The sequence below is a fragment of the Melanostigma gelatinosum genome, assembly GCF_949748355.1.
Source record: "Melanostigma gelatinosum genome assembly, chromosome: 12".
Classification (NCBI taxonomy): Eukaryota; Metazoa; Chordata; class Actinopteri; order Perciformes; family Zoarcidae; genus Melanostigma; species Melanostigma gelatinosum.
Window position 1 is genome coordinate 26480451 of NC_136645.1, and position 17487 is coordinate 26497937.

The window sequence follows — 17487 nt, forward strand, 5'->3', positions numbered from 1 at the left end:
CGATGCAAATTTGCGACAGGTGCCACACGTTTTCAATAAAAGGTTTGAATATATTGGGGCAGGCAGAGGACCAGCTACCAAGACCCTAGTGACCCAGATCTGCTTCTGGCAGTCTGCGTGTGGTAAATTAGTGTACAACTTAAACTTTTCCTCTTAGCAAAATGCTCTGCGTGAATTTTCCTTTGGTAAACAAGTACGCAGTGCATATGTCTAGGGCTTTTATTGTGAAAGGTATGATCGGAAGGAGTGCAACGACTCTGCACTGCCTTTGTCAAGGTCAACAAGGTCTTTGTACTACGGAGCCTCTGTGTTGTTCTGCAGTCCTGAACAATTTGAATATGTCCAATTTGCACTATGTGATGGGTTGATGCCTTTATTTGCGGTATGAAAGTTCAGAAAATCAACCTGTTTCTGGAAAAAAGAAAAACTACACAATTTCAACATGTAATATTCACGTTCCGTGTAAAAGTACTCATGACAAAGCCTGTTTGAAAAACTATACTGACATGCAAATTCATTTCCAGAAAAAAAACCTTGAGGAAAAACATGCTGTCTGGTATCAAAAACGTTTGACATTTTTGTGATTTCTTCAAGTATTATTAGAAATAGTCGATCATCACACAAATACAACTGGGCTCTTTAGCTCCACAAGAGTATCAGCTTTCCAGTCAAACTGCATGCGTTTGGTTCCAAACTACTCATAAAACTCATTTTCATTCACATATCTTGAGGCGAGAGTGAATATGACCATGCCAGTTATTCCCCTAATACCCTGTACCTGATGCTGTTGGGTAATTAATAAGCTGCATTCTTTGATATTGAAGGCTATATCAGACTTGACTTAAACATTGCTTTCATAAGTTTGTTAAATACAATGTAACAAATAAATACAAAGATATAAATGCACCAAATGTTTATTTATTAAAATAATGGAATCCGATGCCAGAGTCTTTGCTTCTTTGGATCTTTGCGTCTTTGCTTCTGGATCTGTGTCTTCTGCACTGGATCTCAAGGTAACATGTGATTTACTCAATCAGCATTTGAAAATGGAGTTCCAAGCAGACTTTTCAAAGATTAAATGACAAAATACAAATGTCTCGTTGAACCTGCCACCCATATAAATTCTACAGAGGGGAAATGCTGATTAAAAATTCTCAGTGAATCTGAGTTTGACCTGTTTCCTCATCATCTCTGTGCAATGGCAGTCTCCATTCTAACCCTAGCATCTACAAACCCCATCATGTTGGACAGACCACACTCTTTATCACCAGGCTCTCCTTACTGAGATGTTTACATTTTAACTGGCCAAACAGTCAAATCAATTAGCCCAGGCTCACCCTGATAGAGCGGCCTTTGAGAGACATATGGGTTGTGCCTGTGTGTGCTTTGTTATATGTGTGTGTGTCTGTTGAATCATGCTTGGATGTGGTTGATCAGATCAGGCTCTCCCATTAAAAATTCATGTCCTGCCCATTAAAATCGTACAGACTCTCTTCTTCCCCTACCCTCTTACATCACCTTCTATATAAGCAAGTTCGGAGCCTGGTTTCCACCTGGCCTAACAGTTTGAGTGGTCCGTTAGATCATCACACCTCAGCTGAATGAGTGGTTGTTAGCGGTTCACTGTTGTATGCCGTAAATATCCAGCAGAGGCAAGTATCCACTCATTTAGCAGGAAATGTGAAATAGTTAAAGTAGAGTCTTATTGAGGTAAGTCAGCATCATGTCACTGAAGGTGATCGTACTGGTATCGCAGTATTGCTGAAGTATGGCTTTATTGTCTTTAGTTGGTGTCTGCAGAGACACACAGTGTTTGATGCATTGATCTCCTCTGCCCAGCAGGGGGCAGCAGTAGCCAACCATATGTACATAAGCAGGTCCTGTGTACTGCTTCAAGTCCAGCTTTATCCTTTGCAACTACAGCATTAATACAGCGGTGAATTAATGATTAAGTAATTGTAAATCTGTGAGTCATTCTTCAAGCAGAAATGTCAAAATCTGGCTCATTCTAGCTTCTATGTAAAGATCTCAAAAGGAAAATCTTGCAAGCTTGGCTCTCTCAACTTGTGATGGGTACTTTTTATATTTTATAGACCAAACATGCAATTGATTAACCAACACAATTTCCACCGATGAACAGATCATGGAAATATAAAGTAACCTTTTGACAGAAAACAGACGGGGAAAGCTGGTGTTGCACCTTTTTTGGTTTTGCAAATTGGGTCATTTTTGGCCACAAATGGCGATTTAGCTTTGCTCTTCCATAAAGTTGTTGGACTTAAAGAGACAGCGTAAATGATGACATGGCAGCGTCACGATTATTTTCTCCGATTTGACAAAGCTTCCTCAAGAGCCACAGAAGACATTTTACTGCAGTTCCCACGTGCTGAGATGCATGAGCAATGGCCAGTAAACTGATCTTTATGTCTCAAATCAGTGGCAGGTGATGTCTGAGGATTAGCAATAAATAGGAATGATTTGCTGTATTGATGCAGAATGTCATCAATCCTCTCGCATAATGCGGGGGCAGATTTAAGCTGTGGGGGATGAAGATCAATAAAGCCTTTTATAACCTCAGGTTGTTGCGTTAAGAGTGAAATATGATCGGATCCTCTTTACGACTTCTACGGCATGTCTCATTACAACACAGCAGTGTTTAGAGTGGTCTCCAGATTAAAGACTCGTGCTTTACAGTTTAGATTCTTCTTGGTAGAAACTGCAGTGTTTTATTGTTTCATTTTAAATTATTCAAGCAAACTTTCTTTGGGAAAAGAATACTTTTCCCAAAAAGGCAAGTTTATTTGTAACGTTCCTTTTAACAGAAAGTCAAGTCAAAGTGCTTTTCATATGACATACAAAGGCATTAAAGCCAATGAAAACATTTAAAATTATTAGTTATATTAATACTAAATGGGCAACAATCAAAGTCAAACTCTAGTTCTACAGAAGCAACAGTGCTTTTTGAAGTATAACAGTCAAATGTTGCTGAATCCTGATTCCATGTCAAACCAGTGAGGAGAGGACAGAGGAAATGATGATGCTCAGGGCCAAACATTTAAAGGAACAGTATGTAGCATTTAAGGGGATTTATTGGCATAAATGGAATCTAATATTTATAAATATTTCTTTTTGGTGTATAATCACCTGAAACTAAATGTTTTTTGTTTCCTGAGAATGAGCCCGTCATATCTACAGAGGGAGCGGGTCCTCTGCACTGAGTCCGTCGTGTTGCACCGTCATGTTTCTACAGTATCCCAGAACGGACAAACCAAACACTGGCTCTATGAGCCTTTTGGGTTTTTAGGTTACCTCAAGGCCACCGTAGTTCTCTACACGCTTGGGTGAGCGGAGGGGTATGCAGTTATAATAATCGGATAGAATCTCAACCTCACCACGAGATGCAGCTAAATCCTACACACTGCTCCTTTTAAGAAGCACAAAGCAAAGACTTAATTGGTGCTTCTGAATGTCTTCGTTGTAGAATCTCACAGTTGTCTCTATGTCCCTGCAGACTGTTCATCCTGGGCTCCTATGACAGAGAAACCTATGTACACTGCACTCTGGAGCTGAGCAGCCAGCAGTGGAAGGAGAAGACTCGCAGCTCCATCAAACGGGTGGGTTCTCCTCCCTGTTAACATCCCACTCTACTTCTCTTTACTCCTTTACCTTCTCTCCGCCTCAACACAAAATGAAAATGCAAATCAGTATTACCATGTTCCACCCAATAAAGGAACCAGATTGAAAGTTTGTTTGAACATTGATGGAGTGTCAAGATGGGACTGGCTTATGTGTCATTAGAGAGATGTATAACATTACACATTTCCCCAAAGACCCTATCAGTGTTCACCTGAGGGGGGGGGGCACTACACTTCATCAGCTGTTACACTGTAAGAGCGCACATGCACTAAAAGGCACGCATCTGGCCGACTGTGAACAAAGCAAGGAGAAACACAGAGGGAGCTCAGGTTTACTCCTCTATACCTTTTACATAGATAATAATTGTTTGCTGCTATATTAATGCTGTGAATATCAAAACCAGAACTTTTCAAACGCTCGGAAGTGTAACACAGACGCTTCCTCTAATGACACATATTGGACACTTTGTTTTATTGACACATTAATACGAGCTTATTTTTATCATCCTTGCACTGATGAGATTGTCCCATTGTTGACATTTTGTGCAGCACAGAACATTTTCAGGCCCCTCCGGCAAACCTTTTCTAATTGCTGCAATTTAGAGATATTACAGCTATCACATCAGGCTGGTTTGGAAGTGACTAATGACAGTTTTAGAGTGAAATGTCAGCTGTAATGATTGGCTCTGGCTCCAGCAAAGCCTAATGCTGCCGCAATCCTTGCCACACACTTCTGAATGGCATTTGCAATGGCTCAAAGATTTATATTGTGTTGAACAGTAATTGTTCGGCGCTGTGCTTTCATATCATTTTTAATGACGTTGGAGGAGTTGGATCCTCGTCCAGCAGGGGGCAGTGAAATATCAGGCCTCCCTCTCATTACGAAGCACATAATCCTACTCTGTCACTTCTTTCATCCCAAAGCAGCAGTTCATTGTACTTTTACAAAATATGTGCTCTGGGTTTCTGTTTGTAGTACTAGAGTTCAGAGTTAACATTGACATATTATAAATAAGTTTGTGTAAAATTGTTGTCAGGTTCCAAGTGAATCAAATACTACACGAGGATAGTTCAACCTGCAGTCAGCCAGTGTGTTTCTGTAATGTTGGCTCACAGTTTGGTTATTTATTGTGTAAAGAAAAGGACCTTTTCACACATGAAATACATAAGATGGATATTGGTTATCACGTTTTCTACAGATCGAGTAGTTCTGTGGTATTTTTGGTTCCAGATCCAGTAATCACACGGAGAAGAACTTTACTGTATTCTCCTGAATGTTAGACAGCCCTGATAAGATGTCAAATGAAAGATTACCTGATTTAAGATTGTTTGATTGTTTTTCACTAAAAACAGTGTTCACTATAAATAACATGTGTCCTATATGGGATGCAATAAAAACATTAGATTCCAGTAGGTTTTACTGCCATTATATGAGTTTTAAGTATATTTTGCTGATTATCAAGATGAAAATGTGAAGCGCGAGGATAAATCGTGACATGCAATTTTCATATCTTCCCATGCCTAGACAGAGGTTCCTATTACATGAACGCTCTGTAATAACAGGACACTTGCAGAAAACCTGATATTTGACAATTCCTGGAGCGGTGAGTTGAAGAGCAATGTTGTGGAGGAAGACGGTTGTTTTCTGTTTCTCACAAGTTGCATCTTTGATGGATTTCCATTGAATTGATTGTTGGCCGTCATGAACAAGGCAGACATTCGACCTAGCTTCTCAATTATCAATTTAATCATACATTAGTTTATTTTTAAGTTGTTGTGAAAAGCATTTTGGGGCGTGTTATGCCTTTATTAGATGGTGACGGTAGATAGAGACATGACTGTCCAGCGTCTTAATCCCTGAGAAACGAGGGCGCTCAATCAAATGTGTCTGTCAATATTGTAGCATGTGAAGGAGAGCGTACCCAGCATGCCGTTCAACAGTGTAAGAATAAATATTGTAGCTAGCAATAATATTTCTCCAGAACTGAGCTCATGGTCGATAAAGGTGCAGCCAGCATCCAGTAAGTAATGAATATGTGAACCGTTCCTCCCCAACACTCGACCAATACAGACATCAGCACAGCCCTTTCCAAGTGGACCCACTTCAAAGCACGTGTATCCCTTTTTTGTTAATATAGGCATAGAAATGCAGATTCACAGTGGCATTTGAGCCTGCTTTATCAGACTTCTCCAGTCTGCGTGTCCCCTGCAGGACTCTGTAGTACAGATTAAAGGCTATACCATCTGGAAAAGGTCAATTCACCATCTCTCTGGCTCTCTCCCTTTTTCCCCTGATGATTGCCAGATATGAGCTTCCCTCGCTTGTCTTATGAAAACAGCCGCTTGTCTTGTGTATGCTAATGCTTTTCCTTTCATTTGCATATCCCCTCAATTGAACCACTGTGAGCCACATACTCCTGCTTTTCAATGTACCATGTGTCTGTCTTCCCAAGGGGTGAGCCACTCTCATCAGGAACTGTGTTCAGCATGTTTTTAGCTGGATTAATGTCGCTATCTTCCAAAAAGGTTACACGTTATTTTATTGTCATTGTACAACAGTATTGCACAACAAATTGCAGATTTTACAACATGAGAAAAACACATTAAAAAACTCCAAGAAATAACTATTATATATATGGAGAGTGGCGGATGGGGTCTGTTTTATGAGGAAGTCTAATATCCAGCTGCAGAGTGAGGTACTCCGTCCCAGAGTGCCAAACACTGTACAGTGTAGTTTACTGTGCTTTGAGTCAGAAGACTAGAAAGGTGCTACATAAATGCAATTCCATGTATATTCCTCCGCATTGATGTCTTTCTCCTGGGTGGCGGCATCCCTGAACATGTCTGTACATTCAAAGTAGTCCTGAAGAACAGCTGGGGCTTCACTCTGAGACCAGAGTTTCTTCTGATGGTTTAGCCCGTTTAATTAGCTGGGACTATGTAGGCAGCAGCAACAGGGAAATATGATCTGATTGTCCAAAGTGGGGGCGGGGGAGGGCTTTGTAGCTGCCAGGAATATAAGTGTAAACATGGTCCTGTGTATTATTTGCTCTGGTGGAGATGTTGACATGCTGGTGGAATTTGAGGTATGTTTGGATGTTTTTTTTAATTATAGCTGGTGATTTTATTCAGTTGGTTTGCCATGTGCCTGCTGATGACCTCATACAATTCCTGTTGTGCATTTTTTGGAATATGTATTGGGAAGATAATATGGCCGGCATAACTTAAAAATTCAACATCAGGGAAACATTGTCCATCGACTCTGACTACGTGTGAGCACCAAGCATCATGATATAAACACTAGGGGTGTAACAATACGCGTATTCGTATTGAACCGTTCGGTACGAGGCTCACGGTTCGGTACGCATGACGAACCGAACAATACGTTTGAATAAATAAAAAAAAAGTATTTTTATTTTATTTCATTTTTTAAACCTTTATTGATGAAGAGCCACGTTCAAACCTTTATTGATGAAGGGCCACGTTCAAACCTTTATTGATGAAGAGCCACGTTCAAACCTTTATTGATGAAGAGCCACGTTCAAACCTTTATTGATGAAGGGCCACGTTCAAACCTTTATTGATGAAGGGCCACGTTCAAACCTTTATTGATGAAGGGCCACGTTCAAACCTTTATTGATGAAGGGCCACGTTCAAACCTTTATTGATGAAGAGCCACGTTCAAACCTTTATTGATGAAGAGCCACGTTCAAACCTTTATTGATGAAGGGCCACGTTCAAACCTTTATTGATGAAGAGCCACGTTCAAACCTTTATTGATGAAGGGCCACGTTCAAACCTTTATTGATGAAGAGCCACGTTCAAACCTTTATTGATGAAGGGCCACGTTCAAACCTTTATTGATGAAGAGCCACGTTCAAACCTTTATTGATGAAGGGCCACGTTCAAACCTTTATTGATGAAGGGCCACGTTCAAACCTTTATTGATGAAGAGCCACGTTCAAACCTTTATTGATGAAGGGCCACGTTCAAACCTTTATTGATGAAGGGCCACGTTCAAACCTTTATTGATGAAGGGCCACGTTCAAACCTTTATTGATGAAGAGCCACGTTCAAACCTTTATTGATGAAGGGCCACGTTCAAACCTTTATTGATGAAGGGCCACGTTCAAACCTTTATTGATGAAGAGCCACGTTCAAACCTTTATTGATGAAGGGCCACGTTCAAACCTTTATTGATGAAGGGCCACGTTCAAACCTTTATTGATGAAGGGCCACGTTCACTCAGGTTTAGTTCCATCATTGTTCGTACTAAAATGATGATGGAGAAGATGCAAGTAACAATACTACATAAGGAGCAGTTTTTGTTTTTTATGCTTACGTGTTGCTAAGAAGACTGCGTCCTCAAACAGGTTGTGCTTATTCTCTGACGCTCACCAACACTTGCCCTCAAGGAGTGCTTTCGCTGTGACAATAGTGTGTGCCGCGTCAAACCCGCATTCGCCAATGTAGACACACGACAGGCGTGCTTAGAAGTGAGAACAGCAGCACGTGCAGGCGGTCATAGGCCAATAGCCTATTTTTCAGGAAGCAATGCTCATGCCCCAAGATAGAAATAGTTAAAGTTCTTGAACGCTGCAGCATGCACCGCACGTCATGTGACGAGGAACAACCAACACAGCCGGCAGATGTTTCTTTCTTCTGTAAACATCACTCTCACGCCGCAACCCCCCAAGCAACTTTGATGAAAGTAGTGTTTTTTGTTTAGTTTTTGAGATGCAACATGTGAATGGCCCTATTTTAGTCATATGCTGGCTGGCTGGCTAGCTAACTGTAGCATACATTCATGCTACAGTTACTGAACATAAAAAGCCCTTGTTGCTGTGCTTGGTCTACGATAATTTATAATAATCATTCAGTCGGACTTTACTGTTTTTAAATTGCCGTTCACAATGGTGGCTACCTTTCAATGAGCTAATGCTGTGTGCTTGTAAACTTGCTGCTCTGTCTTTTTGTTTGGAAACGCTTCCACACAATGAAATAGGCTGGGTTGATACATCAGACATGTTGTATTGGCCTACATAGCCACTAAGAACAACAGTCTCTACAGAAATTCCAAAGACACTGTATGTTTGAGGTCATTCAGAATCGGTATTGCCGTTATATAGCTTGTCCACCAGCCTTTATTTCTTTGAAATATGCTGCTCAGTTCATGTCTTTGTGAAAGTGGAAGTGCAATTACTTTGCTTAGCACCAGCTTCATCATCATCATCTTTTACTTGCCAAAAAAATTTTAAGCTCTTAAAAGTGCTGCTATTAAGTTTTAATAATTTTTCAGGTGAGAAAGAGCCAGTTAGTTTCCCAATATATGATCAGTTTATCCAAATAAAGGCCCTTTGGAAACTTCAACGGTCCCAATGTTGTCCTTTAAAGCAGAGCGCTGCACACACTCTGTCCCCCTGTCCCAGATTGTGTGTGTGTGTGTGTGTGTTCGTGTGTGTGTGTTGTTGGGAACTAAAGGAGCGTGTTTGGGTTATCAGCATTTAAGAAACTGAATTCTTGACATCAATAGAATTATTAATGTATGTAACAATTATTAATGATTATTAATAACAACGGGGCACCACCCTGCGAACAGGGACCAATAACCAAACGATAAAACGAAGTCTCATAATTAGTGGTCACTCATAATGTCAATAGTCTGCGTATGACTATACATTCAGTGACAGTGAAGGGTTAAGTTCGTACACAGGCTACTACATACAGTCTTATCAAATACACATGCACAAGTAATCACAGACGACTGCTCCTTAAAGTATAACAGAGTTTATTAAATCAAAAGAGTAAATGATCAAATCAATTAATATTGCAACCAACAAACGTTATCATACAATTTTATATGCCTAAACTAAAGAATGAATAAAATGGATGAGGGTGTATATCAGTGTGTGTGTGTAAAGAAAGGAGAGTCTTAAAGCTACTGCTAAAGACTACAAAGATGGCGGCGTCGAGTGACGCGGACAAAAGGGGAGGGGCCTTAAGATACTACAGCTAAACTACCACCAGATGGCGGAGTCGAGTGACTCGGACAAAATGGCGGTGAGACTGCTGTATATAATCACGTGTGCCGATGCACACGTGTGTTGTGAGCCGGTCGTTTGAACGGGGTTTCAGCCAGGGGCAGAGATAGGAGCTGTGTGTGTTAGGGGAGAGGCAAGAGAGAGAGCAAAGGTGGGGGTCATGAATCAAACCTCTGCGTGCGGTCCGCGTTGTAGTGAGAATGAGTATCGCTTACCTTACCATGCATAAGTATGCCGTTGTCGGGTTGAACTACCGGCAGCTTTATGCAATGATAAGCACGACAGTTTACTCAGAGTCGATTTTAATGAAGAGAGAAATAAACAGAATGAAATGAAATAACTCAAAATAAATCCCAAGCAAACAGTCATAGCAGTTAATACACAAATACAGCGGAGCTTCTCTGGTCTGTAAGGATTGCGTAAATACCTCCGTATAATGCGACAGTAACTTAAACACACAAAAACACGGGAATATCAACATATAAATGAATGACCTGAATTAAACTTACGTTAATTTAAGCTAAGCTATGCCCAGATACCATGAACCTTACTTGTCGATGCTTCGTTGCAACGTTGAGTGTTCGTGGGGAAGTTGTTCCTCCAGAAGAAGAAAAAGGCGTCGGGCGACTGGGTCTTTCAGCGCGGCTGATGAGCGGCTGTTGTGTTCGGTCCGTTGTGGCGTGTCTCGTGTGAGCTCACGCGGGTCCGATCTGTACTCGCTGCAGGGAGGACAGTTAACTTCGAATGAGACGGCGTGTCTGCGCGTCTTACCGGGAATCATCGGTCACGAGAGGTGCGAGGCTTCGTCGGGCTCCTCTGTGCCGGTTTGTGCACAAAAAAAGGGGGGGGAAAGCAAAAAAGCGGAGAACGGATCACTGAAGCGGATTCGTTATCGCGGGGTGAGTGGGCCTTAACTCAGAAAAAGAATACACGGCTGTTTCGACCAGCGAAATGGCTTGTGACCTGACAGGGTTTGATGAGGGGTGAAGGCCGCAGCTTCCTCGTGGCCTCCGTCGTGCTGGAGGGGGGAGGAGAGGCCGATGTGTCTTCATGTGTCCAGGACGAAGGTCCGGGCGAAGAGAGCGTTGTGTGCTCCCTGTTCGACGGAGGTCGAAGGGAAAAAGCAATGAGGTGTGTACTGCAGGCGGTTTTGTAGAACAGTGGTTGAACCACAGGCGTCCTGGGGTCTCTTGGCCTTCGGCCAATGAGATTGCAGCGGTGCATTCAGGTGACTTCAGGAACCATAGTTTTTTGGGGGGGGGAAAATTCACACCCTAGTGTGAAATTCCTTCAGAGGAGGTTTGCTCTCATCAAACTACAAATCAGGATGAAACCTTTGCTTGAAAAAGTGAGGGCCTGATTCTCTTTGTTCACAGCACATGTTGAAGCCATATGGTCAGACCCCAACAGTGTGTTCGTGTGTGTGTGTTCGTGTTCCGGACCGGGCGTGTCACCCGGTGGGGGGGAGAGCGGCAGCAGAAGGAAGTGACGCCACACAAACACAGCTGTTCACCGCTCGCTGCCCGGTTTTTGTGTTTTTAAAATGTCCGCTTAACAATAAAAAATGAACGCGCGTCAATTCATTAATGTGTTCACACGATAATAACGCGTTAACTTGCCCAGCACTAATATGTATGTGTGTGTATATATGAATGAATGAGGCGACACCATGCTTGTAGCTGTGGATGGGTTCTTCTTCCCATCATATATTTATGATACAAAGCACGTAAAGATGTCCCTTTATCTTTGCTGCCTCCCATTGGTCAATGTTTACTTCAGCCACTTCATTGTACTGTGTGCGCTTGCGTCTGCACAACACAGACTACCTGTGAACTGGGTAAATGAAGCCTGTTCCATTACTGTGTGTGTGTGTGTGTGTGCGTGCGCGTGTTATTACTCATTCATTGTGTGTTGAGGTCGGGGGGTGGGGGCTCTGTCAGGCGTGTTTGCACATCTGCCCTGTCGATTCCATCGTCGGCCCTGAAAGCTGATTCTTGCTGACAGCTTGACCGAAGGGACATACGCAGGAACACTACGCTCAACGTCTTGTGTAACAACAGTTGGTTGCACTCGGTGCATGGCTTTGTGTTGTATGAAAAGAGTGTGTATATGTACAGCTGTATGAGGCCAAATGTTCCGCTGGATGTTGTGTGTGATTAGTCTCATGGCCCGAAGCCCAAAATCATCCAGTTTCCCAGACTGTTCCCAGGCACAGGGTTTTCTCCACAGCAACATGCAACGTCAGTGATTAGCAAATCAGGAAATGTGGACGTCTTCCCGACAGACATCTTGATCTGTTTAGGGTCTCTGTCAGAGAGCACTTTCAATGGTTAGACCAGTAAAGGCCAGACGTTTGCCTTCAGTTGGAAGACATCTGATATGTTTTTTGTTTTTTTAAATATTACAGATTTAATTAAAAAATTGTAAGAATTAGCTCATTTATTTGCGAATGTATTTATAGATTTTGCTTTTAATTTATTTGCATTTGTATTACAGTATTTAACAACAGCTTTGGCTCACGTTTCACAACACAGTTTCAAAATGAAGATTATTAACACACAATGCGGTTGACTGATGTGTTTCAGCAAAAAGGTTTGTCTTTCAGCTTCCTGCCCACAGCAGCAGTAAGAACGCTGCTACCTTGTGCCTGCATTTTATTTTACATACAGTATATTGTTATGATATCATAAGAAGTTGTCAGCATCATTTAAAACGTGCTAATATATTTCTTCATCCAAAGCACAGAGTGAATACTCATTCAGAGACAAATCCAGTTTTCTATGACATGGACTTGTCATTAGAAATGATTAAAGCCACTTCAAGGAGCTTTTGTTTTGTCTTGATTCTCGTGGTCCCTGTGGATGAATGTGAGTCCCTTTTATTAAATTCTACTGCAGCAGGGTCTGACGGTCTGCCCCGCTCAGTCCTGGGTCGGGTTGTCCCGTGCCTCCCTTCCCTCCAGTGGGCCAAACAATATCAGCAACTCCAGCAGCATGGTGTCTGTGTTGGCTCTTAGTGGGGACCGGTGGAGCGGTGGAGCAGCGAGGCTCAGCTCAGCTCCTGGTTGAAGGGGGAGACGCTGATGCAAGGCTCTGAGCTCTGACTGCAGGTAGAAGGCTGCAGAGAAGCTGGATCTGGGTATGTCCATGGTGGGCTGCTGTAGTCTGAGCAGAAGGTGTTTCAGCTGAACCTCAATTATTTTTATCTGATTTTGCACGGAATCCAGCCTTGTGACCCCGATGACGAGGATTAGGAAAAATATGATTTCTGTGTATGTTTAATGGCCTGGATCAGGTTAGACTTTTTGTAAAACAAATACTGTACATACAGAGAATGAATGCCGTAGAACTTTCTTTTATGATATAGTTTGACATGTTTTTAAGTGTAAGATATTGTAAGCTGTAAGAACGTTACTCACCACTAGCACCTGAGTTGCTAATGCGCAGCAGGAATCAGGCAGGATGTACGGACCGGGTAGCGAGTGACATGTGGTGTTGTTGTTCCTATGTAGCGTAAATGATCTGATAACCGATATAATGGATCAGTTTCCATCAGTGTTACTGGCCGATCCCTGATCCAGCATTATAGGCATCTCTAATTCTAGCATATTATCGAAACAACTCTATTCATAAATTACCAAATTGGACTGAAGCAATTTATGCAGATTTAAGAATTTGAAAATAAAATTGAAGGATGACTTTTCATCACTTTTATAATTGTATAGATAATGCATTCTACAGATTACAGTAAATGATTCATACGCACTCATGAAAATTGATGATTGTGACTGTACTTACTGCATTAGTTTACTCTTTCTGTCCTTTATCAACCGCAAAGTTGGTCTTTATTCAAGACACCAAACGTTAGATTCACTTGTGATTTGAATCATCCTAAATACAGTGAGCTACAGTAATACTGCACATGACATTAAACCACAGTAACACACACTCGGTGCCATACATTTGAAATGGGGGAGGTAATGAAGTCATTGGCCATTTGGTTGCAATGTTGCTCAGTCTGTCTTAAGTAAAAAATAAATGCGTGTAGACACATGTTTCAGTGATTGAGTGATCGGTACGCTTAGCAGTAAACAGTGAAACTTGTCGGTTGGTGTTTGGCTTCTGTGTAAGGACGGCAGTTTGTGTTTGAAAAAAAGAATCAGCAATCTCAAAATATTGTAAATATTACTACAGAGGTTTTGTTGTTCAGTTCATCTTGAAACCATTCAAGAGTCTAGTCCACAGCCGTCACCTAAGATCTCAGGATCAGCCATGGCACTATTTGTGATCCTCTCTCGCTATAGTCAATGTTCACTTCAAACACACTCACGCACACCCCACCAGTCAAGCTCGGAGAGGGAGAACAGACAATTTTATGCAGGTGATTTTAGCATCTCTGACGCACCCCCCACAGACTCAGACTCAAACACACACACACACCCCTCCCTTCCCCATTACAGTGGTTGTTTGATGGTCCAGTAGGGTGTCTTTAATCTGCCCCGAACACCCGATGAAAGACGATGACACGCGCACACACACACACACCCTACAACAATGAGTCATTTGGTCCTGCAAGCACCAGAGAGGCCACAGCTTCACTTTCCATTCAGGACTTTTTGGAGTCCAAGTACAGTAGGAGTGGGCAATATCGTCACGGTATAGTTGATTTTCTATCAACATCAAATTATCATACCATTTTCTGGAAACTCAATTGATTGATCAACTAGTAAATATAAACATCTGGCTTCGGCTAATCGAGCTCATTTTATAATGCTAATTTCAATTTGACGAGTCTTTAGGCAGACAAAAGTAAATGCATAAAGAACTAGGGCTGGCTATTGACAATGGTGTCTACATCACCTAACCTGAAACATTTTTGTAACCATTTTTTAAAATCAACTTTTCAAATGCATACAGACCCTTTTTTAGTTGAAAAAAAGATGTCAAACTTCTCAATGCATCAGTGTTCATTATAAAACGTTTGTCCACGTGTGTGTGTGTGTGTGTGTGTATGTATGTATGTGTGTGTGTGTATATGTATATGTATATATATATATATATGTATATATATATGTATATATGTATATGTATGTGTGTGTGTGTGTGTGTGTGTGTGTGTGTGTGTGTGTGTGTGTGTGTGTGTGTGTGTGTGTGTGTGTGTGTGTGTGTGTGTGTGTGTGTGTGTGTGTGTATATATGTATATATGTATATATATATATATATATATATATATATATATATATATATATATATATGACCAAGTTTTTAATTCCAACTTTCAATACATTGAGACTTTTGAATACATATGCTGATGTGATGGACACATCTCATGCAATTTAAAACGGCATTTAGACCTCCATGTTAGGAAATAAAACTTACAAAAATAGGATTAAATACGAACTTAAATAAATGGAATGTGGAAACTAAATGTAACAGTCGGATGCTCTGTAAATTTCTTTAAATCTGGAAACTAGACAACGTGATTTTGATTAGTCTCCTTCAAAAAAAAAACGAGGCTACGATGGCATTGTTTGACATGTCAACATGCACATCCAGCACATTATCAAAGAGTACCAAAAGGAGCCAATCACCTTTGTGTCGTTTTTGTAATACACACATTGACTTGTGGCGGGTGACACGTTCACCATTCGTTTCCGCCTTGCTGGGCCAATTAAATGGCCTGTTCTAATTCTGTTTGACAACGGCTGGCCACGCAGCAGAAAGCAGATTAAAGACATGAGAGGTTGGTTCCACAAGCTGTTTGTTTCTAATCGCTTCTTCCATGGATCAATTCACTCAATAGACCAGCCGCTATGTGCATGACAGGCAAAGCCACGGCCGTATTACAGTTTTCTTGCCATTTTCATTTGGAATGTATTTCTCTGGTCCTGTAGGCATGGTCTCTCATTAGAGAAGAAATGAGCTGTTACTCACTGCACAGTGTCAATATGGCTCTACAGAACTCCAAATAATGCCCAAACTGATTAGTCATTAGCCAGACTTCATTTAAGTTTTCAAACATCTGTTCTTTGCATGTTCCTTTATCTAGATACAGTATTTAACAAAGTGTAAACAATAATATGCTTGGACCAACACACTTTGTCAATTGACTGTTTGTATTGCGGAGCCTATGAGGGGCAGATAAAATGCTGTCTGAAATCACACACTGGGGCGGCATTATGCTGCCGATGTTTGGTTCAGTGGGAATAATCAAAGCTGGTGTAACGGCGGATCTTCTTCAGTGTTGCAGAATCTCTGTATGAAAAGGGCTTCGGTTGTTGGAGATGAATTGCTATCATTTAAATTGGAAGAGTACTCATTAAACCCTGGCTTTGTATTCCCTGTACTTGGTACCAAAGTACCTCCTATCTTTCTGGGAAACCCTGAATGAAATTCATAGGAAATTGTCAAGTCGAAAAATGAAGCATCACCAAACATACGTGTTGTAACTCTGTTATGTTCATTCTGTGCTCATGACATCTATCACACCTCTGTCCATCCTGATCGAGGATCCTCCTCTGTTGCTCTCCCTAAGGTCTCCTCCTCCTTTCTCCCCGTTAAAGGTTTTTTTTGCAGAGTTTTTCCTGTTCTGGGTTCCGGGACAGAGGATGTCGTATGTGTACAGATTGTAAAACCCTCTGAGGCAAATTTGTGATTTGTGATTTTGGGCTATACAATAACAAATTGAATTGAATTTCAGTATCATGTACACGTTGTCTGGATTTGACCTTCTTAGTATGTGTCTTGGAAGACATCAGTGTAAGCCACTCGATAAATTCATCTTCTCATCTTTGTGGAATCACTCTGAACTCCCGTTCTCTCCATCTAGAAGGATCTGACAACTGACATGACGTATGCTTGTCTGCTTTTCTTCAACTATGTCACTTATTTAGAGTGATGCTAACCACTGACTATTTTTTGTTTGTACTTGTCCTTAACAGAAATTATATTATATCGGATCTATTGAGCAGCAGCAGAGCCAAATGAAATGAAATCCTTTATTGTTCTCGTGCTCTTCCTCCCTGAATCACTGAGGGTTTGTGTAAGTCGGCTGTTTTGAATAGCTCATAGGTTTTTAAAGGGCCAGCAGAGACCAGATGTTAATGACTACGACCTATATGCTGTAGCAACAGGTTACAAATCAAAGTTGAGCTCGAAATTTATTCCAGAGCTTCAATCGTGTTTTTGTTGAACTCTTTTCTGTTCCATTAAAAAAAATACCATTAGCGAGTTCTCAGTGCTATTTGTACAAAACAAATGAGCAACACTTCTACGACGACTCGCAGACGATGCAGCTGGCCACGCTTGTCCGTTCTGTGGTTTTCTTCGCATGCAGTGTGAACATGGCAATAGACCGAGATTAGGTGAAAAGCTGTGCAAATGTTAAATGAATGATAAGTAAATGGTATGTGCTCAGATTTCTCCCTGTGGGTTTTACTTGTGCAGTCTCATCGTCTAAAGCAGCTGGTGAGCTCAGTGAGGCGGGAGATAGCGTTTGCATGACAGGCGAGCGAGTAGTGGTGTTCAAAGGAGAGGAAAGACTAAAAATGCCAACTTGATAAGGGAAATAATCTGTTTCTCCTTTCTAAAACGATGCTTGTAGTTTACAATTTATTTGTCATTTCTCACTCTAGGATGTATCAATCATGACAGATCATTATTTTTTGATCCCAATGACGGCTACAAAAAAGGACTGTGTGGGCGACCAAACCTCTGTTGCTATCTATACAAGTGCAAATTAGGCAACGCACCTTTTTGTTAGCCTGTGTCTCCATGACAACTCCTTTGTTCTTAATGCTTTTGAAACCTGCT

The 17487-nt window shown here is 41.3% G+C and overlaps 1 protein-coding gene across 1 annotated transcript in view; it reads left to right on the forward strand.

Moving 5' to 3' along the window:
* The window catches only part of pdzd8 (PDZ domain containing 8), a 47392-nt gene that overhangs the window by 12802 nt on the left and 17103 nt on the right, over positions 1–17487 (forward strand). Inside the window, exon 3 of the mRNA XM_079280886.1 lies at positions 3512–3614. Coding sequence (XP_079137012.1) covers positions 3512–3614 — 103 coding nt within the window. The remainder of the gene's footprint in view (positions 1–3511; positions 3615–17487) is intronic.